Consider the following 27,888-nt stretch of genomic DNA (forward strand, 5'->3'; position numbering starts at 1 on the left):
GTTGGCCTGCTGGTCGCACACCGATACGCTGGGATGGCCATGACTCGCCGCGGTGTCCTTTCAAACTGCATTGAGCACGTGCCACTCGCCTCGCCAGCGATGGTGAGACGGTGTAGCGGTTGCATGCAACTTAAATCGGGGTTAAGGATGTGCCGTGCTGTGGCAACTTTAAGCGCCTTCTGCTGCTGCCAGATCGATTACTCAAGCCCTTTTCGGGCAATTCTTGAGCTGTTTCCTCATCAGTGGCCACTCCCTCGAAGTCCCTTCCAGCTGTCCGGCTGTCCGGCTGTCCAGAGTGCGGATTACCTTCCGCTGTCTTTATCCTTGACTAACTACAACTCCAGACAGATTCCATCGCATCTCGCTAGCTTGTGGAACCTCTAATTTGCTGAAGGGGTTGTGCATTTCCTTGTGCATTTCCATCTCGTGTGCTGCAGCCATGATTTATCTTTAATTTATGTTTGGGTAATTTATCATGTCTGTGTTTTTGGGGTCGCACACAGTCGCACGCCCCCCAGGAACCTCCTCCGTGGCTCCGTGCAGTCGGAGGCAGAGACAGAGAGCTGCTTTCCTTTTCCTGCCTGGGCAAATGCTATGCAAATTGTCTTGAGCATTCCCCAAAGTGAAAGTGCCATTTCCCAGGCGCACACACAGAGAGAGAGAGAGCCTCCTTTCTCCTTGTGCACCTCCCCCCAGTCGCAGCCCCAGCCCCCTTCCCTGATGTGTGCGTGTGTATTGGCCTTGAATCCATAATTTGCTTGTCAACGGCAGCCTCTGGTGGCGCGTTTGCTGCTGCTTCTGGCTGCTGCTGGATGCCCCACCAAAAATTGTGCGCACATAATTGAGTTCAAGCATTTGGAAGCCAATTATGATTTCCACATTTTCACCCAATTTTCGCCTCTCATTTCCACGCGCTTTTTGTCCTCCTTGCCGCCCCTCGCGCCCCTCTCTTGTCCCTCCTTTGAGGGCCTTTCGTGCCTCTTGCTTGATGTGTCCCCCCCCCCCCCCCCCCCTCCGTTTGTGCAGGCACTTGCTTGATGTGTCCTCCCTTTGGGGCCCCCTTTCTTTTGTCCTTTTGTCCTTTTGCTTTTGCTCTTTTCACATCTCAATCAAGTGGGTGGGCGTCCTTGGCCGTTTCTCCTCTTGCTTTGCAGTCCCCCCCTCCATCGTTGGCCTTCTTTAAGATCCAGCTACTGGTTATGGACCGTCTTGAGGCTCCAACTCCAGCTCCCGCTCCATCTCCAGCTCCAGTTTCAGGTTGTGGTCCTCTTCTGCTCCTGATGCCTGATGCCTGTCGCCTGCGATGTTCCTTTAATTGCTTCTGCCACTTAACATATGCAAATGAAATTTAATTCTTTTCTTTCTCCCTTAACCTGTGCCCCTTAAGTGGCATGGCATGGCATGGGATGGCCGCCACGCCTTTAGTTTGATAAATATTTATGATTGCCGATGATAGGTTGAACAATGGAAATGGGGTCCCATTCTCCTAGGTAAACCCTTTATTTTACCCCCCACCGCACTCCCCGCCACTGAGTTCCGGCAAAAGAAAAGAACAATAAACAATACAGTGGAGGAGGAGGGAGTGGAGGGGGGGAGTGGGAGTGCCACTCAACGCAACGGAACTCGACGCATGGACTCCGATGAAGCTCTCAACCTGTCAGGACGGATCGGTGGGGGGGTTGGGGGCTCGGGCTAAGTGTGTGCCGGGACGCCCTAAAGGAGCTTGGAGCTTGGAGCTTGAGCCGGGGCTAAGGCCAACAAAAGATACCGCCGGAAGTCTCGAGCTGATATGCCATGCACCTCCAAACCTTCAACAACAACAGCGGCTGGAAAAAACCAGGCAAAACCCAGGGAAATGGTTGGAAAAACTTTGCAACTACTCGTCGTCCCCCCCCTCTGCCACCCTACACTCCCCTGGCTATTATTCTTTATGTGTTGCTATTTTTTGGCCGGATTCTACGTCGGGGACCAAAGTGCGAGAGAGATTTAAGCTCGAACAATGGCTGCAGGCATGGGGCAAGGGGCAGGGGGCACGGTCCCGAAAACCGCACGCAGGAAAAACACCGAATGTGAGGAGAATGTAGATTGTGGATGGAATTGCATTAAGAAATCATTCTCATGTGTGTTTGTGTGTGTGTGTGTGTGTGTGTCCCCTCCCACAACCCTTGCTGTGTGCATTTAATTGTATTTCTTCTAATTATAAAGCAGAAACAGAAGCAGAAACAGAAGCACCAGCATAAGCCACATTTCTATTTGAATACATTTGCATACGAGGAGCTCTGCTAACGTGGCCAAAGCACACACACACACAGAGGCATAGGGGAATGTAACAATACTCGGTACACATGTACACGATTCCGTACTCTTTTGCATATTACAATTAGAAATTCCAGAAAATTACGAATGTAAACCCAGAGAGTTGTTGCCATGAAAATTTGATGCTGCAGCCAGCCAGCCATCCAGCCAGCCTCCTTTTTCCGCAGCTTTGGCCTTCTCTAATTGAAGGTGAGGGTTTCCCGGGTTACACCTCATCCACAGAAACAGTATGTAAGCTTTTGGAAATTGGATTAGGGAAATGAGTGAAAAGGGTGGCAAAAAATGGAAAAGAATCTGAATGGGAAATTTCAAGGCATGGAATGTGTGTGGAAAAATGCAAGCCAGAGAGAGAGAGACAGAGAATGGGGGTATACCTTTTTGAAAATATTTATTTAGAAATATTTTTTAAGGAAAAAAAAACGGTGGGAGAAACCTTCTGTCGATTGGAGCAGCATAGAGTCTCCGTCAAGCACACGACATGCATTTTGTTTTGCGTTTCTGGTCACCGAGAAAGGGCGAGCTCAACGCCATAGAGCACAACCTCTTTTACTTGTTTTTAGGTCATGAAATGTACTCAATTGGGGCTCTTTCTCCTTTCTATATGAGGGCTGCTTTAAGTAGGTTTCCAGCTATAATTTCCCACTATATTCACTCGTCTTGATCTGCATTTGTCACTTTCGAATGAACCTGAAATTATAGCCACATGGCCATGGCCGCCACAGGAATACAAATGTTCCACTTGAGGAGTTCATTAATCCACTTGATTTCCAGTCTCACGCCTCACAGGGCCCCCCCCCGCTCCACCCCGGCCCACAGACAATGATTTATGAATCTCCACTCCCACTATCACCCACTGCCACCCCCTGCCGCCCAATACCACCCACTGCCACCCACCGCTCTCCCATGTCGAAAGCACTTTGATATACTTGGCTTAGCAATTGTTTCGGTTGATATTTGGTTAATCAAGTGTCCACCTCTGCAGGGGCGGGGGGTGGGGGGGGTGCTCCTCGGACACGTGCCGCAAGAGCCGCAGCCCTCCCCCCTCCCCTCCCCCCGCCCAGACCGTTTCAATAAATTAATTAGCCACAAAATTTATGATTATTGCCCCAAATGATTTCCGCTTTTTCTTTTCGGACTTTTGTTGCCGTTTTGTTTGATTTTTGGCTTTTTGCTTTTGCTTTTTGCTTTTGTTTTGGCAGTTCATAAATAATTCGTCTAATTTATGCACTGTCATACATATATTTCGTAATGGCAGGAAGGCGTGGCAAACCGATTGTTTATCCTCCACTCTGATCAGCCCACCCCCCCATCCTCCTCCCCCGCCCACTCAATTGCCTGGCACTCAATTTGCAATGGGAGGAGGAGGGGGGGGAGGAGCAGATGGATTGGGGCGAAGGTACAGTACGATTTCATAATTCAAATTCTTCGATTTATGAGCCAAAAACTGGCGAAATTCCCCAGGGGGTTTATCTTCTGCTGCTCCTCCTTTGGTTTGCACTTTAGATTGAGCCAACACCCTCCCCCCCCCCAACACCCCATGCAATGCTTGCTCTTGGCTTGTCCGTAATTTACGATTTTCGGCCAGGCCCCGAAAAACGCACTTCACTTGTGCGTAATACCAAGACAATTGTGTGCACAAACTGCAAGGATTCTCTAGGGCACCACTACGAGGAGGAGGAGCACTACTCGTATAGCATTTATCCCACCCCCAACCCCCTCACCCCCTCCCCCCCCACTAACCCCACAGCCAAGTGCATTGCTGTTACCGTATATCGGATCTTTTCTGGTCATAAATTTCCCTTTTTCTGGTTAACTGCTGCTCCTGTTTTCTGGCCCAAAAATCCAACTATAGTAGTGTTTCGTTTTTACCGCCTCCCCGCCTCCCCGCCTCCCCGCCCCCCGGGGGGGGTGCTCCCTGGCCACAGATTGAGGGAGAATTGGATTCCTTTCCCCTGAATTTTTCGTAATTGGAGATTGCAGTTTGCAAAAACACAAAAAAAAAAAGTTTTGCCATTCAAAAAGTTTACTATTTGATTCAGTTTTCATCTCTGTATCCCTGTATCTATATCTACTCGTACTCGTATTCGTACTCGTATTCGTATTCGTATCTGTGTGAATGTTTGTCTGAATTTACCCTCTGAAAAGTTTTAACATTTTTGACCAGTAATTGAACTCCGCAAAATGTCATAAAAATACACACACACACGGAGAGAGAGAGAGAGACAAGTGGGCTTCTAATTACTCGTACAATCTGTCATTTGGCCATTGTCTGGATGGCAGGGCTACTGGATGGCTGGAATGAAATTTGAGGCTAGACAAACTGTGAGGAAGCCATAAATCTATTGATGGCCTGCGGTGGCGAAACATTTTGTGGCACTGGAAAGATAGGCACTTAGATGTGCAAATATTTTCCACTCTCCTTTTTCATATTCATAGTTTCAGTATTCGGCTCTTGGCTGTGGCTGTCTGGTAGGCAAGTTTTTTAATTAAAAACAAATTCATGAATGCAATTTGCATGAAATTCAATTAAAGTTTTTATCTCTGGGCAACTGGTGGGGCTTCTGCTGCTCTAGCAGGATGCTGGGCAAATTAATCATACGCACTGTGGTGCAATCAAGATGAAATCTAAGCCTGACAAACAGGACATTTGATTGGAATTTCCAGAGCCAAAGGCTTTGAGACCCAAACCAGAAAAGATCAAATGCCCTCCACCCAGTCTGTAAGAGGGCACTGAATAAATGAATGAATGAATGACTGACTAAGTGAATGGATGAATGCACATCGAACGTGCCACAGTGGCGTGCCAAAAAAAGTTGCACGTACTGCAGTTGCATCCTCTTCAGCAGTTGCTTCTCCTCCCCCTCCCCCACCTCCTCCTCCTGCTCCTCCTCCTGCTCCTCCTCGTTTATTTGTGTTTGCATTTGCATTTACTTTTCCTTCACTTTTTGGCTTTCTCCGCCACTCATTCCGGCCATTCCTCGGCTCCTCCATTCCGCTGCTGTGTTTGCCAATGGCGATGGCCGTGTAATTTCTCTCAAAAACATCAACATCAAGAAGTAAAGAACTTTGGGTTGTTTCTCCGTCATTTTCGTTGTTTTTTTTGTTTTTTTTTGTTTCAAGTGCTCGTTCATTCGTTTCGTTGGTTCGTTTATTCGTTTATTCGTTTATTCGTTGGTTTATTTCGGTATCAATGTAAATTTTAATTTGTTTGGCAAATATTTTCTTACACGAGTGCCACGGAACGGGAACGAGCAGAGATACGAGTATTTGGTTCGCTAATTTGGCTGGAAAAGATGTGATGGAAGGGTGTACAGAGGGGAGGAATAAGCCCCCCAAAACAACGACTTTTTTGCTGCACTTTTCCCTGCAGAAACCATTTTGATATTCAATCTTCGCCCGGAAAAAGTTTCCTAAGAACAGCCGTAACCAAAAACGCAACCACCTCTATCCTTCTGCTGCCTGTCTGTGTGCCACATTCAACAAATTCCTGACAAAAAAAAAAACGAAGAGCAGAGGAAAAACCAAAAAACACGGAGGCGAAGGCGAAGGCGAAGGCGAAGAAAGTTAGTCACTTTTTATTGTCGGGTAGAACATTTAAGTGGAGAAACGAGAATGTAAAGTTCCGGTTCTCGCAACTTGATCGGAACTAAGTAAGTGGCAAGACATTTGCACGCATGCCACAAGCAGTCCGTGGCGTCCCGTCCCGTCCCGTCCCGTCCCGTCCCGTCCCGCCCGTCCCGTCCCGTCCCGCCCGTCCCGTTCCGCCCTTCCCTTCCGCCTTGTTGCCTGTCAGTTTTCCTTACATGTCCCCCCGACAGGCAACGATTTTTTCAATTTGTGTGCGTAATTTCTGCTTAGGCGGCGGGGCCTGTACTCCGCAGTACAGAGCCCGTGTGAGTTCTCTCCGGCGGGGCGACAGTTTCCCAAAGTGACGATGACAGGCACAGAAGGTCGCCCCGCCGTCACTCTGACGTCCGCTGCTGTGGAGCGACTGTAGCTGAGGTCCTGTCCAAGGGTTGTGTGTGGCCCCAAGTCTAGACGGAGACACCACACTGAGAGGCAGGCTCCACAAAGTTTCATTCGTCGCCAAGAACTCGCGGTGGGACGGGGGGACGGTGGGACTGTACTCCTCGTAGACTTTCAATTCATTAAACTTTAAATTTCAACTGACACAGTGATGAAAGAGAATACGAATACGAGTGCGAATACGAATCCGAGTAAATTTCGCACACATTTTGTTCCTTTTTTTTGTGCTGACAAAAACTTAAATGAGCATTGTTCCTATCGCCATCTCTTTTGGCATTATTGTGCCGGGGGCTATAAAATAAATAAAATTGAAATTTTATGCAAATCACTGAAATGTTCAAATGTTGTTGCTGTGTTGCTGGCGTGTGGTGGCATGTGAAGCGGCAAAGCCGAATGACAACGATAATGCTGGGGAAAACGGAAGGAAGGAAGGACAGAGTGGAGACCGAATGGAATATGTTCGAAATGAGACAAGAAGTTAATTTAGGGAATCGCATTGGGGAATGGATCCTTGGGGTGGACTCCATGTTGAAGGCACGACACGAGTCCTGCCTGCGAAGCCATTTCAATTTGTTGAACAGATTTTTGTTTTTGCCGCAAAACTTTTATGGCGTCTTTTCGAAATTGTAAAACTCTTTCTGCGGGTGCCTTGGCGGTTGGGGGTTTGTTTAACGAAAAGTTGAAGGATCCAACAAGGAAGGAGTTCTAAGAATTCGATTGTAGCCTCCTATCGATACGATATAGGGTCACCTTTTCAACCAAATTTGTACTTACACTTTCGAAACGCACTGTACTCGTAATGCGTTCATAAGTAGAATTTTATCTGCCCCAAGATACATGCATATGTTTCCAGTTTCAACTTGAATGTTCATTTCCGGCCAACGAGAATGCCCGTATTCCGGCTGCCATTTGCTCTCCTTTCCCATCTTTGGTCTCAAGTTTAAATGCCAAATGAGCTTCCGTACACACACAGACTCGGATGGACACCCAGAGATGGATCTGCCCCGGCCACAACTCGAGTGGCAAACGAATCCCAAAGCCAAATAGAATCCTGGCTCAGCAAATGTCCATCCATTCGACTTATTACATAATTAATAATTAGAACAGATCCAGAGAAGGCTGGTGCCAGAGAGGCCTGGCAAAGTATTTTAATAACCCATCACATCACATGCCCCACTCAAGTTTCCATTGCCAGTGCCACATGCCACAGGACTGGGCGAGGGACTGGGAGGGGGAGGGGGACTGGGGGTGTGGAGGCAAGTGGATGGCAACTCAAATCAATGTGCGAAACGTGCTAATTGCGGCAGCTGTGCAAATGTGTGCCTGGCCCCGGCCATTTGATAGTTGACCATCATTTTGATGGCTCAAATGCTTGCCTGTCGGGGCAGGGGCCATTCGGATGGGGCGGTGGGGTGTCCAGGATATCTTTAATGTGTTCGGAAGCCGCAAAAGACGGAAAGAGACGGGCCAGAGAGCACATGGAAAAAATACTAATTGCCAAAGAGCGAGCAATGCCATGAAAAACACTCGAAGGAAGGAGAAACTTTTGCATAAATGGCTGTCGAAACCTCAAACTACTCAAGAGGGTGTGTCGGTGTGTGTGTCGGTGTGTGTGTGAGGGGCGAGTGGGGGTGTGTGGGTGAGAGTGCGTCGTAAAAAATGGCAGCAGAAGAGCACTCATAGCCGCCGTAACACGTAATGAGATACTTCAAAATGATGTTATTGCTTTATTTATAGCGCTGCATAAAAAGACAAAAACCTAAAAACAAAAAAGTACACACGGGAAGGTGCAGAACGGGGTGGGGGCTGGGTGGCATAGGTTTTCGGTAGGGGGGTGGGGGGGACAACCGCTTTTTATGCCCACGTGGATGGCCGTGTAGTTTCTCCTGCGACGCGGCACTCCTTTCGCACTTTTACAGCTGTTTCGCTTATTAAGTTTCGTCTGTCACACACACACACACACACGCACACACACGCACAGTATCAGCGGAAGATACTCGTGTCAGCTATGGAGATACAGATACAGATACAGATACAGATACAGACACATGCTCGGCGTACATTGTGTGATGGTGTGATGGGTGCATAAATCGTATCTTTTGGCAAATAAAACCTGCAGCCTGTCGTGCCATCGCAGTGTCTGTCTCTCCTCTCTCCTCCTGAGGGTGGGGCAAGAGTGCTCTTCCACCTGCCCCCCCTGTGCCTGCCCTGTGGAACCCTCTCCTTGGATCCTCCTCGACTCCTCTGCTCTCCTCTAGCTCTTTTCTGCGTCTCTCTCGGATTGGCTAATAATTTTCTTGGAAAACTCGTTGAACCTGAGTAATTGCACCTCGGGGCATGGCATGGCATGGCTGGCTGCGGACATTGTTTAGATAAAAATAATTCGTGTTCATAAAATTATTCATGGCCCGCCATTTGATTAAAGGACACAGCAAGGAAGGAGCCTTGACAATCATAAAGCGAGGAAAAACGGGAGAAGCCGAAATGAAATCAACTTCAGTGCGAGAATAAAAATATATATATATATATACGAGTGTGTGTGTGTGTCTGTGTGTGTGTGTGTGTTTCTGGACTAATAATAGATGAGGTCGTCTCTCTTTGCTACTAATCTTACTCTGTCTCGCTTTCTCTCTAGTGAAAGCACAAAATTTTAATTGAAAGCTAACATCAAAAAAGGAAAGAAAATGCAATTTTCCCAATCATCAGCAGCAGCAGCGGCAGCGACAGCAGCAGATGACAATTTGTGCAATTTTCTCAATCGTCAGTTGGCCGTCAGCAGAGGATGAAAGAAGATCGTCAAAGGGTTAATTTAATGGCTCTGGGCTTTGGTCTGCACCTCCCCCACGCTCTCGCTCTCCCTCTATGGCCTCCTCCTATTACTCTCTTTGAATGGAGGAGGAGCAGGAGCAGTATGTAGCTCCTGCCCGCTGCCTGCCTGAATGCTGACTCATGAAAAATTAACACACAAATCGCATGGGGCAGACATTTAAAATGCACTTTGTTGCAGCTGCATTGCATAAAATTATTGCAGAAACAAAAATGGTCGGCGATAAGAAAGCAACAGCAAAAACCTAAGAGAAAATTACACAAATATGAAGAGAGCAACGACACGGGGATACCCCATGGGACCGTAAATCGACGATTGTCCCTTCGAGGAGGGCATCGCATAGAATGCAGCATTTAGGCAGCTCTTCTGGGGTTCTTTCTGTGCCCAGACCACTCTGGCCGGCCCCATTACAGGGTATTCGGCAATGCCTTTCGCCCGAATGCTTTAAAGTGCATCAATTTTAATGCAAATATGCAGCAAGCAGCAAGCAGCATTAACTTTTGCTGCGCTCTTAAAAATTTACATAATTGCTGAGAGTCAGGCGAGAGAGGGAGAGAGAGAGAGGGAGAGGGAGAGGGAGAGAAAGGCGCCGCCAGAGCTGCCATCCAAAGCCCTCTCATGCATGTGTGTGTGTGTGTGTGTGTGTGAGAAATGTGCAGAGGAAAAGCAAAGGAAAACTTTAATGAAAAACGTCGAGCACTTTGCACAATTAACGATTTTTCATGATTTTTCTCCTCCTCGTTCACGCTGGTCAGGCAATTTGCATAAATCAGTGCAAAGTATCTGTGACACATGGAGAGAGCACGCACTCCAGCACCAGCTCCAGCACCAGCCCCTGCTCCAGCTCCCGCTCCTGCTGCAGCTCCTCCGTGCACTCCGCTCCGCTGTAAGTGTGACCAGGCGGCGGGTCTCTGAAAAATGTTTACACATTTGCAAATGTCTGAAGGTCAGGGAGAGGCGGTGTGTGGTGTGCGGTGTGCGGCAGCCACGTGCAACATGATTTAGGCGTTTGTTCGCTGAGTAATTGTTGTGTGGCGTTGCGGCAGCAGTAAGGCCGTGTGGCGGGTGTAGCGGTGTGGCCGTGGCTCAGTGGCGCACTAGCTTTAATTTAATTTATGCAGCACCACAACAGGAACAGGCAACAAAGTAACAACAGCAACAGCAGCAACAACAACAACTGCAACAACTGCTGGGTAACCAGCAACAGGAACAACACTAGCTATACGAACGGAAGGAAGGAAGGAAGGAGTGCGCCCCACCGCCGCCTTGTCGAGGGCCACTAAGTGGCCGCTTCAGCGAAATTAAATGCACTCTCCCCGCCTCCAGAGAGACGGAGTCGTTGTTGTGTCGTCATCACAGTTGTTGCAAGGGTATGACAGGGTATGCCGGACAGGGCCTCGCCACAATGCCGGCAAAGGGAGGAACACAAATGAAGATCAGGCTGCTGCGCTGCTAGGGTAAACAACAGATCGAGCTCTCTTTGGCGAAAGAAGAAGAGAGCGAAACAAGCGAGGGCCTTCGGCTGGCACTAGCAAGCGTTGCCTTCGGCTGGCACTCGCGAGCCTTGTCTTCGGCTGGCAATCGCAAGCGTGGCCTTCGGCTGGCACTAGCAAGCGTTGCCTTCGGCTGGCAATCGCAAGCGTTGTCTTCGGCTGGCACTCCCAAGCGTTGTCTTCGGCTGAAGCTAGAGCGAGAGAGAGCCAAAGTACTCTAAGCTGCGGTGGGATCAATGTGCATTACGGGACTGTATGGATATACTCGTTTGCATGCTCGGGAGAGAGCGATCCCTGGCGAAGAGCATCAAGAGAATGGCATGCATTTCGTTGCTCTCCAGCACAGTGGCGTCCTCGGGAGAGAGCGATCCCTGGCGAAGAGCATCAAGAGAATGGCATGCATTTCGTTGCTCTCCAGCACAGTGGCGTCCTCGCCCGTTGTGGCACTGTTCAAACGACATTAGTGGCCATCAAATGGTCGATTCGCGGCCATTAGAATGTAATTCCATTTTGCTATTATTTGCACAGGCTGCGCATCTTCGTGCAGCTGCCTCTAAGCTGAATTTATTATTATGGCCAGGCCAATGTGTTTAGTTTTATGGCCAAAGAGACGTGAAATGTTTATGCAACAGCAGGCAGCATGCAGCACCAGCACCAGAAGGAGATTGCATTTTGTCCGAGAAGCAGCTTCCGATGCAGAGAGTTATTTAATGCGTAATTACAGCGCAAATCTTGTTAAGAAGTCAAAGGAGAAACGGGATAAGATGAGCCAAAAGGAAAGGCAAGGAAAAGAAAAGATAGATGGTCCTCCTGCTGGCAACACTTTAAGCTTTCCCCTCAGATACAGAGCGAGCGGGGGGGAAAGAGTGTGGGGAAGGGGGGTGAGGGGGAGGGGGAGGGTAGAGGAATGAGCAACGCTGAGAGGCAGCTTAGTGTTTGCTTCATTGAATTCATAAGCGTCTCGAAAAGTAAATCCGAATGAACTTTGGCCAAAGTCGAGACCGCAAAAAGAAACAGGAAAAAGTGCAGCCAAAGGGAATCTCTCACATAAAAAGCTATGACTTGGCGGATATAGCGGGTAAACCAAGGATTTGCCACGACCCCAGCCACAGCCCCAGGCGCAGCTCCTTCTCGCCTCGAAGGACAGAGGAGAACATGGACGAGAGGGGGGCCAGCGACAACGGGTCGTCAAAAGTCAATTAACTGCAACACTTGCAGCACAACTTCAACTAATTAGCGTACCGCTGCTGCTGCTGCTTGCTGCTGTCTGCTCGTTTCTCTCTATTCAACGCAGGGGCACGGGTGAGGGGGGGCTGCAAGGGGGCAAGGTGCAACTACCTGCTGCCAAAAGCAGAACGCACACAAAAACGTGTAGCATGCTTTTGGGGCTTGTGGTAAATAAGAATGCACTTAACGCGGGTTTTTAGATGAGGATCCACCACGACGAAGAGGAGGGGCGTCGCGCGAGAGGGGGACACTGAAGAGCAGAGGAGTGAAGCAGCACCACAGACTTTTACGAGATGAAAACTGTGTCAGGCTCCTCGTGGGTTAATTTGGGTTAGTTGTGGAGTGCAGGTGCTGCGATAGAGACACAGATAGAGACACAGATAGAGATAGAGACACTCACAGCGTATTTACATAGATGTGGGGGATGCACGCGCAGAAAGGAACACCATTTCGGTTGAATCTTTCATTTCGCATTTGAATGAATTTGAATTCAGTAAAATAGCTGTGTGTCAGGCGATGTCATATTGATGGAATCATTCATTTTGAAGGGAATTATCTCCACACAAGAAGTAGAGCTTCATTTACCGAATGGATTCGCTTCGGTATTCACCAGGCATCATCATTTTTACTGCGACAAATTCGAAAATTTCGGTTTTATCCTCTCGCTCACTCACCGCAGTGCTTGCACTCAGTTCTTTGGGATTCAGATTGATCCGAATCGGATTGATTCGTAATGATCGAAAGCATAAAAGAAACATGCAGATAGTTGTGATTGTGGATTCATACAGTGCTCTAGTATATGAATCATTGCTTTAATTAGAGCGAACAACGTTCATCTATATATAGGTTTATTCTCAAAAGAAAGTTATATTTAACTCTGTTCTACTCTTTAATCATCCATTGACTTTCAATGGAATCTTTTGCTATAAATAATTTCTTCATCCACTGCTTCTGACTTTTGCAATTTCACTGCTTCTCTGCTATCAGTCGTGCCATGCCCTGCCCCACCCATTCCTATTCCTATTCCTATTCCATTCCACAACAGGTGTCCTCTCTCTCTCTCTCTCTCTGTCTCTCTCTGTCCTTGTGTGGACCAAAACTCGCAAACATCGTCATCGTCATCATCATCGTTGGTGCTGTTTAATTAGGGTGTCGCTTGTTCTGGGTACGACATTTATCTTATCTGAACCGATTGGAGAGGCATTTGCGACAAGATGCGCTATCGGCGCTGTTCTGTGCTGTGCTGTGCCATTGATAACCAATAAACCACCGCAAGGCCCCAAAGCGGGGGATGCATTTCCATTTCCATTTCGATTTCGATTTCAATTTCTATTCCCCATCGGAGTAGATGTGACAGCGAGCGAGACGATGAACCTGCCTTCGAAGGTGCACAGCGTGCGGACACGCCTCGTGGCGATGTTTTCGCTGCCCGATTTGCTGGGTATGTTTCCGATACATCACTTTCACGTGTCTCTGTCTCTGTCACTCACTGTCTCATGTGTGGCTTCTATTCTCAAGCATTGGCCTGCCTGTGGGCGAGTGGTTTCTCCTTGGGGTACTACTCAAAGTCCGCGTATGTGTACGACAATCTGTGGCCGCACTGGTACGCTCTGGTGGGCGGCGCCGTCACCTTGGCCCTGGCCCTGGGCTGGACCCTGCGGAAGCACAAGAGGCAGAAGTACAGTTACGATCACTACTACGTCATCTTCTACGGCCTGTTGTGCTCGCTGATGGGGAGCTGCTTCATGCTCACCAAGCAGTTGGGTGAGTCCTGCAGATGCGATGGAAACCCCCCGTCTAACTCGATCTCCCAGCCGTTAGCTACTACTTCCACTTCGTGGGCCTGAGCGTCGTGTACCTGGCGGGCTTTAGCTACGTGAGCCTGCGATGCGACGCCTCGGGACTGCGACCCGCCAGGATCGCCCTGGCGAACGCCCTGCATGCCTGCGGCCTGGCCAGCGGATTTGTGGTCTTCAACGAGATGGAACCGCAGCGCTGCGGGCTGATTACCCTCGGGATCGACCTGCTGCTGGTCTCTGTGGTGTGCCTCAACGAGCTGCTGCAGCACCTGGGCTGCCACAACTACAAGGAGTCGCGGGACCTGGTCTTCAACCTGCTGAACGAAGAGCGGATGGTATTCCTGCCCCGTCAGGCGGTGCTCGCACAGTTCGTGGGACGCACCGACTACCGGCTGCTGGCCGACCGGCAGTGGCTGGTCCTGGTCCTCGGGGGCTTCCTGGTGGTGCTGCAGAGGAGCTGCCTGCTCTTCTCCCCCGCCTACCTGCAGCTGATGTGGAGTGCCACCACGGGGTATGTGCAGCGGACCCAGCTCTTCGCGCCGTTCGTCCTGTACGCCGGCGGCTGTGGTCTCGGGGCTCTGCTGCTGATGCGCTACACCCCCAAGCTGGTGTACCTCCTCTTTGGGGTCATCCAAGTCACGCTGATCGTGGCCCTGCTGTGCATCTACAGCGAGGAGCAGTCGGAGCACTGCTTCCTCTTCCTGTGCCTCATCTACGCCACCGTGGGCGTCCTCTCCAGCCAGGCCCTCCACTGGCTGCTCGAGTGCTCGCCCTTCCTCTACGCGGAGCTGGCCCTGGCCACCGGCTTCGTGCTGCAGCTGGGCATCCTCGAGGGCCACAAGTACGAGGCGAATGTGGATGACACTTGGACGGCCCTGCTGGCGGTCAGTGTGGTCTCGCTGGTGCTCACCTCTCTGGCCGTCCCCGTGGTGCAGTGGCTGCAGCCCTACTCCGCCAGCCTCGTGGACGTGCGCAATCGCCTGCTGGGCATACGACGACTCTCCTCCGCCGCGGAACAGACGCAGTTCTGGCAGACGAACCACTTCCTGGCCCACAACAAACCGCCCCACGAGCTGCAGTCCGTGCGGCTGTCCAAGAGTCGCATCTTCCAGCAGTATCCGATTAGTGGCCTCATCGACACCCCCGACAGTCCCAAGCAGAAGTTCTGACAACAAAGTGCTTTGCTTTCCAATCCCTCATTTCTTTCCGCCATTACTCATCGATGGCTTCCCTTTTGTCTGCCCGTCTGCCCATTGTTTGCGATGGAAAATGAAGCATTACTTTTGCTAATTCCCTGGAAAACTAATTTCCTTTGACCACAAGCTAATGATAATTTTTACCATCAAATATTTACGAGAATAATCTGCAGCTGCGTTGCGGGGTTGCTGGGATACAAATCTGCTGCAAGCCTTTACCCAACAAAAGATTATTAATTATTTATGAGCAGCATTATATAATTCCCCAGCGTCTCCGCTAAAAACCTGCTCTCGAGGAAACAATGTTAATGATTTTTATTGATTTTTAAGCAAATTAAATTGTGCGTAAAACCGCAAACTGAATTTATCATAAAGTCGCTTTATCAGTGGAGAGGATACCCCTGGATACCCTGGGCCCCTCCCGCGAGCACCCTTACATTTTTATTGCCAAAACATTAAACATTTATATCCGCTATCAATTTCGTAACGACGGGAAAAAGCGTAATCGCATCTTTGGCTGCTCGGCAACATTTTTCCGGTTCTACCTAATTTAATTTACGTAGAAAACTGAACACGGAACACTCCCGGGGGCGGAGCGGTGCCCGTAGTCGGCAACGGATCCGCAACGTGCAAAGGCAATAAAAGCGTTAAATTTGTTTATTTTTTCAAGCCTCGTGAGTCCGCAGGGGCTTTATTCTCCCTCCACCATCCGTACGGATGCGATTCGGCTACGGGTTCGATTTCTCTCTCTCTCTTTCTCTCTCTCTCGCTCGTTCACGTCTGGGTGCTTAGGGTATAGCATACCTTCCGGCACCCACAGGGAAATCCACCCACAAGCACACAGAAAGAGGGGGAGGGGGGGGGGGGGGGAGGGGCTTAGAGGAAGAGCGAACAAGGTTCTTTTGTTTTTGCCTCGCCATTGTTTTTAAGTGGATGCCGGGACATCCTTTGTTGGGGTTCATTCCCAGCCATCCAGGAGGAGTCGGGAGCCAGCAGCCAGGAGCGTGGATCCAGCAGCATTTCCGATCCCCTTATCACTAATGAAGTGGCCAATGAACTGCGTCCCGAAAGATTAAAGCGAAATTAAATGGCCAAAAACCTAAACGAAAATTGATTGATCGAAAAAAGGTGCACTACCCATCACTACCCATCAGTGCCGATGCCACCAAACCCCAAACCCCAAACCCCAAAACCCAGAGCAAACCCCAACGAACCAAAGAGCGCAAAGAAAAATAAATGGGGAAAATTATTTAAACCAATTTAGGTTGCGGTTTCGGGCGGCAGCTCAATATGCTGTGCGGTCAGGCCGAAACCACAGATAGAGATACTCTCGTGGGTGGAAAAATCTGTGTGCTTCACACATAAGGCGGGTATGCGGGTAGCGTGCACTTGAACAAACTTCGAGTGTGGCCTGAAATGAAGTTGGAAGTGGGAGCAGAGAGGGGATTAGCCACGAGCAGGCAGCCAGCCTCTCGGTAAGATGGAAGAGTGAAAGAGTGTTGCCGATGATGCCTGATTCCGATTCCGATTATCTCTATATAGAAGGTCCGATTAGGTGGTAATGCCTTTCTCCCAGTGCACACTCCCCCTGCACTGGCGTATGGCCAACCATTTTGACAGTTGAAAACACAACAGACCCTTGAATACGAAATACAATTATGGTTTAATTAAAACTATATTTTCACGCAAAATTATCGCTTGAAGCATCACGCACGCAATCACAATCAAAATCATAATCAAAATCAAATATCAAATTTTATACCATTTGCGGGTAGTGCAGAAACAAAGGTTCTCTTTTCGCGCTGCTAATCAGAGATGCCGACAGCAGCTATAGGTTGCTTTTTCTCTTTCTCCGCTTGACGTTCTCTGAGTCCTCCACCGCGAGCTTGAACTCCTTGACGGCGTCGGGCAGGTCCTCGCCCTGGTCGCTGTCGACCGTCCACGTCTCCAGTTGCGGCGGACGGTGGCGCATGATGAACGGATTGATGATGGCCGCCACACCGGCGGCATTGTTGAGGTGCACGTGGTGGGTGCCCTGCACCTCGTGGAGCTCGAAGTGGGGATTGTTCTCGCGCAGAATGGCGATGACCTCGTCGCTCTGCTCATCGATGAAGTGCGACTCGGAGCCCTTGATCACGCAGTACGGAACGTTGCGAATGGTGCGCGCCAGCTCCGCGGCAAAGGGGGGGCTCGTGTGGAACTCGTTGTAGTACTTGCAGCGTCCGTCGCGGGAGAAGAAGTACTTGTCCGGGTACTTGGTGGACTTGGTCACGTTCCGCTCGAGTATGTGGTGGCAGTTCTCGAGGAGCACCGACCGATCGGAGCCCTTGTGCAGGACCTGCTCCAGCTCCGCGTAGGTGTAGGAGGGGGGCTCCTGCCGCTTGGCGTTGGCGAAGCGCTCGTCCTCCAGCATGTAGCCCTCGATGTTGGTGCGCAGGTAATCAATCTGCGAGGCGGGCTTGCGGTAGCGCGTCTTCACGATGTCCACGCTGATGAGCAGGTCCATGCGGTGCGGATAGAGCGAGGCAAAGACAAAGCACAGCATGGCGCTCATGGAGTGGGCCATCAGCGACACCTTCTGCCAGCCGTACTCCTCCATGATGCGCAGGATCACGCACAGGTAGTCCACAAAGTGGTAGGCAATCCCCTCGGGCAGCTTCGAGGAGTAGCCGTGGCCGGGCAGGTCAATGCAGAGCACGCCCAGGTGCGTGGGCAGCAGCGGCAGCAGCTCGTTCCACGTCCCTAAATTGTCCAGCCAGCCGTGGAGGGCCAGGATGGGACGTACCTGGCGATTGCCGTACCAGCGGCCGACCACATAACCCCACGGCATATCGATGCGCACATCCATGGGTTCCTGCAACGAGCAGGGCATAGGGTATGTGAGCGAGAGAGGGAGAGAGAGATGGCTGAAGGGTTAGATAGGGAGGGGTTCGTTCTCCTTGTTAGCTGTTAATTGCCAGTGGGGTAGCTGGTAGCCTGTCGGCCTGCTGTTCTCTCCTGTCCGTGACCGTGTCCGTGTCTGTCCTGTCCTGTCCCGTCCTGTCCCGTCCCGTCCGGCAGGAAAACCAACCTGGTTATAGGTGGAAAATGTGCCTCTGGCATTTCCTTTCGATTCCCACTCGCAACCATTGCCACCGCCTCATCTGCTGGAGCTCGGTTTGATCAATCGCTTTGTGTGAAAAAGTTGAATCGGTTGACAACTGAGTTGGGGCCCAGGTGTCAATTGACGGACAGGCGGACAGGCCCCACCGAGCATTCTCCCTTGCAACAATTTATCATCTAGTTTTTTTTTGTATTTTTTTTTATTTGGAGGGGATATGTGTGCGCTTGTTCCCCAGGCGTATCAATCGATAGGGGTACAGTGGGGGTTCCGCCGAGGGAACAACAGGTGTACCAAGAGGTGTACGAAGAGCATTGAAACGTGCGCGCTTAATGGAGCTGCTGTCTAGATTCTTTAGTGACAGATTTCACTGTCTCAGCAATTGACTGATGTTGCACATGCAAAACTTTACTTTTGTTCGCTCGCTCAGCTTCAAAATTAGCGCCAAAATGCTCTCTCAAGTATGCTGAGCAATCGAGAGAGAGAGAGAGAGCGAGAGCGCAAAGCTTTGTCTGTGAAACTTTTACGGCAAGCAAAGTTTCCTACGCCGCCGACACTTTGATGAACTCCTCTAATGAGCTCCTCATAACACACAAAAGGCCCGCCCCCACCCACCACTTTGGTCGTGTGTTCGTGTGTGTCTAGGGCTTTGTGCCGAACGGGAAACAAACAAAAAAAAAATCACTCCACTTTGCAAATTCCATCGGTAGCCATTGACTTTGATTCCGCTTCGAGGGCGGCGGGAGGGAGGGAATCTTATCAGGTGAGTCCAAGGCGATAAGAATGCAATTGCGTCCAAAGGTAGAGGGGAGGGCTACATACATATGTCTGTGGATTTTCATGGGGAAATCTACTTGGCCCCCGCGCGATAAGGTCGCGTATAACATTCAATAACTTTTTATGACACGACAGCAAACACTCTCCCAGAACGTACACAACGCACACTCTGTCCAATCGTATACCATAATTACCTGTTCATGTTGCTCAATCTGTTTTCCATCACCGCCTCCTGCGACGCCACCGCCACCCGCCGTGGATGTCATTGTGTATTGGGGATTTGGTCCGTAATAAATGACACAATCTCTCAACTAAATCCGACACACGCGTGTCATTAAGCAGTGGGAAAAGTTGTCTATTTTTATGCAATAACTAAATTAACAGAGAGAGAGTGAGAGAGAGAGAGAGAGAGAGTGGGAACTGGGGAAGTGCACGCCACTAGCGCGTAAACAAAACTAAAGCGTGTTTGGCCCCAGAGGCCAATTAAATCCCACTCGACTCGGACGATGTCGAGGCGCAGACACGGGACTGAACTTTAATCAGCCATTCAGCCGGCAAGAACAACAACAACAACAACAATCGGGATACAGCCGCTAAGGTGAGAGCAGACACCTCGCGAAAGCAAAACGAAGAGCGGCAGGGAGGGAGGGAGGCAAAGAGAGAGAGCGAACTACAGCAGATCGCTACGAAGCTTTTGCTGGCAAAAGCATGTTCTATCATGCTTGGCTTTGAGCGGGAGAGCGAGCGTTACTGCTATGTGGAGAGAGGGAGATGGATAGTTTTACAGCGAGTGTTTTACAGAGTGATAAATACGGGAGAGCGAAAGCTCTATCATGTTCCGATAGCATGAATAAACAAAAAGAACTTTGGCAAGGGCAAAACAACAAGGGGTCAAAGTATACAAAATACGACTATATCTGGGAATTAGTTGTAGATCTCTATGATGTTTTCCAATACATATATTTGGCCAATTATGTCTACAAAACACTCAGAATGTGTTTGGAATGGCTCCCCGTGATGGCAATATGGACGTTTCACATAAAAAACCTCGGCACTTATGCCAATTGGCAATTTTCAATTTCCTTTACAGATTACATTTCCAAACATTTTCAATTTGTGGTCAAAGGCAGCCATCAAATAATTGATGCCATCGTGTTACTAGATCTCAAATTACAAAACAGGAAAATAAATATTGTACTCTTCAACAAAATAAAAGTACTTTGCGATGACAGGGCAGACAGACAGAGAGAGAGAGAGAGAGAGAGAGAAAGAGCAAAATTTTCCCATTTTATATATAATTTTTATGAGATTTTTTGAAATGGCAAAACGAAAACGAACGCCAAGTATAAAATATTAAAATAAAAACAATCACATAGCCAATAAAATCCAAATGAATACGTTTTGTGTGTGTGTGTGTGTGTGTGCTTTGGAGCGTTTTTCGTTGGCGTTCAGCTTCAATCGGTTCAACAAATTAATACACAAAAGCAAATCAATAAGAATTTATTTACCTCTTTTTTGGCGGGAGGGTAAACCTCAATAAAAAAAATATGGCCTGCTGAGAGAGAGAGATTTGATCGGGGCTATAGCACACAAAATCTATTCAAAAATCCATTCGAATCGAATAAAGCCGCCGACAACAGTTTACACAAAATGAATTTGTTTAGTTTTTGGCTAAATGGAAACTGTTTCAAAGTGGACAGCGCTCGAGAGGCGCCTCGGGCTGTGGGTGCGGCGGTGCGGGGGTGCGTCCAACACATAAATCTTCGTGGAGTGCACAAATTGAATATTGCTTCGCTGCTCTGTTCTGTTCTTTTCTGTTTCGAGCCATAAATAACAAATTGGAATCATAAATCTGGCAATCGCTGAAAAGTATGCAAAGCCTTTTTAATTTCCACTGCAATTAAAACGGCAAACGATACATGGAATAGAAAGAGAGAGAGAGAGACAGAGAGAGAGTGGGAGAGGTGCATCTTCTGTGGGCCTCTAAAAGTGCCCCCTGGATGTGCTTCTGATGGTTCAACGTTTAATCAAATACAGCTGACGCCTCGCCAAGTGGCGGGATCCTGTTAGCGCCTTCCTTGGCCCTCAATTTGGTGTGGCGCCTCGAAATCAAATTACGATGCATGCACCTCTGCAGCTCTGCCATGCCACCTGCTCTGCCCCGGTGCCCCGGTGCCCTGGTGCCCTGCTGTGGAGCCTCCTGCTGCTGCATCAGTGTCACTAATGACATTTGAATGACACTTGCCCCCCTCTCCACCCTCGCCCCTCTGCACTCCTCTGTCCTCCAGACAGCTGCTGCTGCTGTGGCTATGGAGCATCGCCCAGTCAGTCAACCAAAGGTGGCTAATGACCCGAACCCAAACTGGAGCTGGCTTCCTCCTCTCCCTCTCTCCCTCTCTGTCTGCCTCTCCTCTGGTTGATGACGCGATGGCGATGGCGGTGGCGGCGCCTCCAGTGGCAAATAGATAAGCGATTTGTGCCTTTTCGGAACTTTACTTTGGGACAAGCTGTGGAACGTGTTCCATCTTAAAATTGGTCTCTTGGGTCTCTTTGTCGACCCAGAACTATCACCGCCGGGAGGGGGGCATATACATGCCTTAAAAACCTACCTACCCATCGATTCAGCTTCCGGCGAACTCCTAACTGAATATTTCAGAATTTACTTGTCGAAAAACCCAGCATTTCCGAGCCAAATCGGTTACGGTTGTAATATAGACCTTCCGCGTTTCTTACGGATTTATTCGCGCGGTTTTCCCGTGCTCCTCTACCAATACAAATACTCGTATACTTGTGTACTCAGCATTTGCTGGATTTATGCCAAAGCGAAGACAGCCATCCAGCCAGCCACGCCCAGCGACGTGTCCTGCCCTGCCGTACCGCCGTTCACCGTCTCAATCCTCTGCAGTGGCCCTAATGTTGTTCCAAGGTGTAAAACGCAAAGTAATGGCTTTGAATATGCCTGCTAAGGAGATGCCAGAAGGCAGCAAAGGCGGGCAGGCAGACAATGAGGTGGCATCGACTGATACCCTGTAGTTGGCTTACTTTGTTGTGGTCTCAAGGGGGTAGGGGGCCCCTCCCCCACTCCCCTGGCAAGCCCTGCAATTCCAAATTAATCCTTCTGTTTCTGTGCAGTTTTCACTCAATTAGAGCCCAGATGCAATCCTCCTAATTGGCTGCCAATCTGCAGAGTATATAAACTTCGTTTACATGGCTTTTTATCTGCCACGACTGGATGGATGGCTGCTTTTCCTATGGTCTGGGGCGGAGGGGGGTGTGGGGTGGACTTTTGTCTGGCACTCAAGTGAAAAGCTTTTGTCGGCGCATGGAAATTTGACGGAAATTGTTTGGTCTGATGGATGCTGCAGATGCAGATTGAGATCCAGCAGTGGAGAGGGAGGGGAGATGCTGCAGGTTGCTGTTGCCACTGTTTCAGTGGCCTCCTGCCTTCTGCCTCCTGCCTCCTGGTGTTGTCTTTCTTGTACCTTTGCCTAATGGTGGCCCCTCCCCCTGGGTTGTGGCAATCCTTCAGCTAAGTAAACGGACAGTTTTTAGCATTATGGTCAGTAAAAGGCCATAAACTGGCCTCCGCCTGGCAGCAGCACAGGACCCGTCCCCAGAATGCCAATTTCAGTAGAATTTAAAGTTAATTCTGCTTCATTTTCATCGTGGAGGATGTTCCTGGCGGAGCCAGCAGAGATTATGCCAAGCGAAATAAATGCAAATCGCATTAGAATAAATTTTACTGTCAAGCGTCCTTCTCGTCCTGCTCGTCCTTCTCGTCCTGGCTCTTGTCCTGGTTTTCGGTGTTCCGTGTTCGGTTTTCGGCTTGCTTCCTAGCCCAAGACTGAGACTGTGACTGCAGGATAATGTCCCTAAAATGGCCGGCCAGACGAAATCCTCAGCAGCGGAAAACTTTGGCGACAGGTAGTCCAGATATAGCCACGATGGAGAGTGGAGCGTGGAGAGTGGAGCGTGGAGGTCCTGGAGCACCCCCTCCTCTCTAGCGCTAAAGGAGCAATTGCTGCCCTGGAGAACACAATCAAAATCAAGTTGAACGTTGAACGTTGAACTTTTTAATGCATAATTTATTATGGGGCACGGTGCTCCTGCCCCTGCCCCTGCTGCTGCTGCTGCCGGGGGTTAATCGGAGAGTCACTAGTGGGTTAAGGCAACATTTTTTTGTATTTTTTTTTGTATTTTGTTGTTGATTTTACGCGTTATTTTTTATGGCCAACGCGAACCAAAAAATCAGTTAGAAGAATGAAAGAGAAAGCGAGAGACAAAGAGCAGAAGAAGGAGAAAGGGAAGAAAGAAAGAGAAGGAGAGATGCAGAGCAGATATTCCTGTGGCAAGCAGCATATCATAAATATTTATGAAGCATGCCCCGTGCCCCGTGCCCCGTGCCCCGCCACGCCCTCGAAACACGAAGTCTGGCCAAGCACGTACCCGTACGCGGTGGCACACCTCAATACCTCCTCCTCCCTGAGGTGAGGGGGGGTGTCGTGGTGGCCATGGCTGCCATTTATGAAATTTATTTGGTTTCATCAAAAACTCATCTTAAATGCCAGCACACATGCGGCACATAAATATCGAGGAGAAATATTTATTTTCAATTGATTTGCGGCGCCCCAAGAGTGGGGGGGGGAGCTATCGATATTTATGAAAATTTAATGGGAGGGAATTGGGATTGTTTTCAGAGCGGGGCCCAAAGATACAATGCGACGGATTCGGTAGAGTACTTCTATGATCAGGGGGAGATCGGGGGAGAGTCTAACAGTAAAAGGAGAAACCAGTTAAGTCTCCAACGAGATCGTCTCGAACCGTCCACTAGCACCTTCTGCTGCCCCTCTGGTCTTCGATTTATAGTCTCTGCAGATGTGATTCGATGGAACAGTGTCCTCCTTGAGCCCTACTTGCAGATCTCCCTTCATTGGGTTGCCATATCCCACTGTCCAAACGTTTTGTGGTTTTTCTGCCACTGCCAAAAAAAAGTTTCGCCCATGGCCCATCGCTTGATTTGCGTGTTTTGCTGCAACCAAATCGCCGCATGGCCAGCACCGGGCCCACAACTATCAATTAAACTAATTAGCTTGATTTCCCCAGATGGGGGAAAGGCGACCAGAAATCGAGAACAGAAAACCGACGAAACTGGGACACGCCCAAAACTTTCGCCTTGGCTGAAAAATTCAATCAGCGCGTGCAGAAAAACGCAATCAAATGATTAAGTCAACAAATGAAGGCAAATTGCTGGGGCCGACTGGGGCTGCCCCAGCCACTGGCCACACCCCCACCCCTGCCCCTGCCCCCACCCCTGCCCCTTCTACTGTTCCCCTGGACATTTGGGATGCACTGTGTGTGTGTGGCCCCGCGTAAATCGAAACCAGAAGGCAAAAAGTCACTCGCGTCCAATGAGGATGTTCCTTCGTCGTAAACTTTTGGGCCAACTTCTCCTCAGGGGAGGGGGTTTCTGGTCTTCTTTTTTGCCACGTTTTCCCCACCAGAGAATTTTAAGCAGGTGAAAAGCAGAACGGCAAAAAAAAAGTTTCCTTCTCCCTCCCTAATGAGTGCGGTGGCAGCTTCATTGATTAGTTGGGGGTTTGCTTTCCCAGGCCCAGACCGACTACCAGCTTTTTCTCGCCAGTCTATCGACCCGACCATCTTTTCCTGTTGGCCAACATATTTTCGCCATTTTTATGGCAACGTTTTTCTCCTCTACCCCCTCTTTTCATGGCTCCTGGCCTGGAGTCTGGTCCACATTCAAATTCAATTGACTGTAGCATCTATGGACGGGGCGTGGAACGTGCCACACACACACACACACACGCACACACGCACACCAATACGAATATGAGTAGTGGATGTATGGATCCTCCTTCTAGGATATTTATTCCACTCTTCTACGCTTTTTTTTCGGTGCGATTGCCTGGCAGGAAATTTATTTATATTCAATTTGTGAATTTATGCCACTTTTTGCCAGCAATGGAAGCAGATGGAGGCAGCGGCGACACAGCCAGGACGGGGGGAAATTCACTTTGCTGCAGTTGCATAAACGTGAAAAAAGGCTCCAGCAGGCGGCTGTGCGAAAAGTGCACTGGGAGAAATTTCACCAACGCCAAGGCGAGGGGAGAGGCTTCTTTAAGGTGAAGAAGGGACTAAAAGAAGACTAAAAGGAGGGACTGGGTCGTATATCGGGTGGCAAGCGAGTGAGCCCGTGGTTGGCGCACGAGCTAAGCGAGGAAGCAGGAAGCTTGTGCCCCCTAGTATTGATATATTATGCAAAAAGTAGGAGAAAACAGAGAGAATCAGGGAATGATTTTAAGGGTTAAAGATCCCACTACTAAAGGTCTATGAAGGAAGTGTAGGAGAGCTCAGGATAAGTACATAATTATGCTCTTTTGGGGATCCTTTGATTAGATTAAAGCCCAAGCAATGGCTATCAAAGGCTTGGCAAAGGGAAGAGTAAGTGTGGTGTCCATCCAGTGGGATTCCCATAGGAAGATTGGTCCCCAGACCCTAGTAGAGACCCGACTAATGCTTAAAGCCAGCAACTAGAAGCCATATGTCTTTCCCCAGAATCGATCCTATACCTTATCCACATCTGTGTACGTATGTGTGTGTGTGTGTGTGTGTGTGTGTGTGTGTATGGAGATCTTTAATTGTTTGTTCGAAGGAAAGTTACTCCTGTAGTCGCGTCGTGTTTACGGGTACAGCCAGCCACTGAGGCATCAACCGTTTGTGGCAGAGACTGCCTGACGGCTTGGACATTTTCCGCAAAATCATAAACACATTTGGCCGTCTGTCGCCTTCTTGGAGATGATTACCTAATCTGAAGGACTAGCCAAGTAGTAGGTACATGCTGTATATCCTGGAAGGTACAGTCCGAAAGGCCCAAAAGAAAACCCACGGCCACGGGCAGGGGCAGGCCAGGGGGTGGGTGGGCTACCTAGGTAGTTAGGTAGAGGCCGCCGCATATATAGGCTCTGGCAGAAGGACGATCCCTCATTCAGTCGTCGTCTGTCAGCAGTGATTGTCAGCCAGCGCCAGCCATCGCAGCCATCGTAGTCGTAGAAGTCGTAGAAGTCGTAGTGTCTGTGATAGCTATAGACCCAGTGTGCCCAAGTGCTTAGGATGCTGTTCCTTGCGCCGCGCAAGCATCTGTTTGCCACCAACCTGATCATCCTGCTGATGATCTACGTGATGCGCAAGTGCCTGCAGCTCTTCTGCATCCTCGAGAACCGCACCGCCTGCCCGCAGCCCGACTGTGACTGCGACGAGCGGGACAGGGAGGAGGAGAAGGAGAAGGAGGAGGACTCCCCATTGATGGAGAGACGCGGCGGCTTCAAGTTCATACCCGATGCCATGCATAAGAGCATGCACGGCTTTGGCTATGGCGAGGGCCACTACCAGATCTTCGTGGAGAAGAAGGAGCGCAATCTGCCCACCCATTCGCGCCTCAATGCGGCCACAGCTGAAGTGAAGCTGAATCCCAATTAGAGGGCGATGCCCCCACCCCAATGTCCCCCCTCCCCCAGAGAGAGAGGGACACTGACATCTTCTGGAGCCTCTGAAGGCCACAGGATGAAGTCAGGACAATGTGCCAATTGCCAGCCAGCCAGCAGCCACACCACCACAGCCGCCACACCACAACAGCCCCACCACAACAGCCAACAATCAAATAATCAAATCCACCTCCAGACACACATCCACATTCATTTTGGTTCCTCTTCTTCCGCACAGCCTTTGATTAATCATTAATATATGCAGCAGATATGCCTATTTTTATAACCAAACAAAGCGCACTTTTGGCCATTAATAAAATTCATAAAAAATATACGAGAATTGTGAAAAAATCTGTGCCGGTGATTGATGCTCCCGGTTCTCAGCCTATTTATACGTATGATCTGCAACTTTTCTGCTTGCTTCCACTTGGAGAGTGGGTCCAGGGGTCCAAGAGTCGAGCTCCGAGTCCCGAGTGCCGAGTGCCGAGTCCTTGGGTTTGCCATGTCGCTGGCGGCGCCTGCTGCTGCTTGAAAAATTATCTCCAGCGTGGGAGGCTCTCTGATCGCGTGGGTGTTGCTGCAACATTAAATGGCATCGAATTTATCACAAAGTAGCAACAACAACAGCAGCCACAGTGACGCACAAGGGTGGGAGGGAGGAGTGGCAGTGGCAAGACAGACAGAGCCGAGGAGCAGCAGCAGAAGCAGCAACAATGTCAGGCAATATGCTCGAGTAATTTGCAAATACTCTTCACACGAAAGGAGCAACTTGTGCGGGGGTATAGCCCTTTTGAGGGGAATTCTGTGACAAAGAAAATTCCAGAAACTATCAGCGCAAGCGAGGCGAGTGAGCCGGGGGTTGGTCCCCTCGTATCATAGGGTGGATTCTTAGAGGTGCTTTGTAAGCCATATATATAGGGGATAGGTTTCAACGGAGGCCCACTTCTGGGGCTAAAAACCTTTGCTGTATGTATCTTATGCCCTCCCCCTGTTTGCCCTCTTTCACGTCCATCCATTGCACTTTCTCCATGGTGAGGGCATCCCCTGTTCGTTGTGGAGTCCCCCGTTGGGGCAGCACTGCCATTGTTCGGCATTCGGCCGCGATAAGGAGGACAGAACTGGCTCAGCTTGAGCGCAGCAATTGTTCGCAAATCTATCATCATCATCTTCTTAAGCACGTGTCTGTAATGCGTGTGCTGGCTTCTCTCTCTCTCTCTCCCAGTCTCTCTCTCTCTCTCTCTGTCTCGCCCTGAAGGAGACAATGTGGGGCTCTGTGGGGGGGGGCTGTGTGCAGCATTTTCTGCATTGCATTATAAATGAGGGGAAATTTTTAGTTGTAAGCTTGCATCATCACTTGAGCTGCATATAAATTATCCCAACCAAATCCAACCGCCCTCATCCAGGGCCCCCCCCGCAGCCGTGCTGCTATCCTAACGAGTTCGTTGTCATTATAATCGTGATTGTTATGGCTGTAATTCTAATTCCATATCTCTATAAACTCGTATGATGGCCGCAGGGGGTCTGGGCATGTGTGGTACGTGCTCCCCATCCTGCTCCCACTCCTCGGCAGCTGTTGATGTGTAAAAATGAAATGTCAGTCGGATAAGCGCCCAAAGGCAACATCCTGG

General features: G+C 49.6%; 3 protein-coding genes and 1 long non-coding RNA gene across 5 annotated transcripts in view; 3 read left to right on the forward strand and 1 right to left on the reverse strand.

The window, feature by feature from the left end:
* The first annotated feature begins 13,167 nt into the window (after positions 1 to 13,167).
* On the forward strand, positions 13,168 to 15,247 carry LOC4813506 (uncharacterized). Its single transcript, XM_001353993.3, has 3 exons — positions 13,168 to 13,330; positions 13,408 to 13,653; positions 13,704 to 15,247. The coding sequence occupies exons 1-3, from the start codon at positions 13,258 to 13,260 to the stop codon at positions 14,855 to 14,857; spliced, it is 1,473 nt and encodes a 490-aa protein (XP_001354029.2). The 5' UTR covers positions 13,168 to 13,257; the 3' UTR covers positions 14,858 to 15,247.
* Positions 15,248 to 16,540: 1,293 nt separating this feature from the next.
* Positions 16,541 to 19,192, reverse strand: LOC4813833 (probable serine hydrolase). Its single transcript, XM_001353994.3, has 2 exons — positions 18,956 to 19,192; positions 16,541 to 17,738 (listed from the first exon to the last, which is right to left on the reverse strand). Exons 1-2 carry the CDS (start codon positions 19,025 to 19,027, stop codon positions 16,713 to 16,715), a joined length of 1,098 nt encoding a protein of 365 aa, XP_001354030.1. The 5' UTR covers positions 19,028 to 19,192; the 3' UTR covers positions 16,541 to 16,712.
* Positions 18,501 to 27,888, forward strand: part of LOC117184440 (uncharacterized) — a 45,037-nt gene continuing 35,649 nt past the window's right edge. The window contains exons 1-2 of one of the 2 annotated variants that reach the window (XR_004469795.1): positions 18,501 to 18,747; positions 19,852 to 19,994. This is a non-coding gene — a long non-coding RNA (uncharacterized lncRNA). Of the gene's footprint in view, positions 18,748 to 19,851; positions 19,995 to 27,888 lie in introns of those variants that run through there. The other variant, XR_004469796.1, reaches the window with a different exon arrangement.
* Positions 25,728 to 26,594, forward strand: LOC4813834 (uncharacterized). Its single transcript, XM_001353995.3, has one exon. The coding sequence runs from the start codon at positions 25,890 to 25,892 to the stop codon at positions 26,253 to 26,255; it is 366 nt and encodes a 121-aa protein (XP_001354031.2). The 5' UTR covers positions 25,728 to 25,889; the 3' UTR covers positions 26,256 to 26,594.

The sequence above is a fragment of the Drosophila pseudoobscura genome, chromosome X (genome assembly GCF_009870125.1).
Source record: "Drosophila pseudoobscura strain MV-25-SWS-2005 chromosome X, UCI_Dpse_MV25, whole genome shotgun sequence".
In the NCBI taxonomy this organism is placed as follows: domain Eukaryota; kingdom Metazoa; phylum Arthropoda; class Insecta; order Diptera; family Drosophilidae; genus Drosophila; species Drosophila pseudoobscura.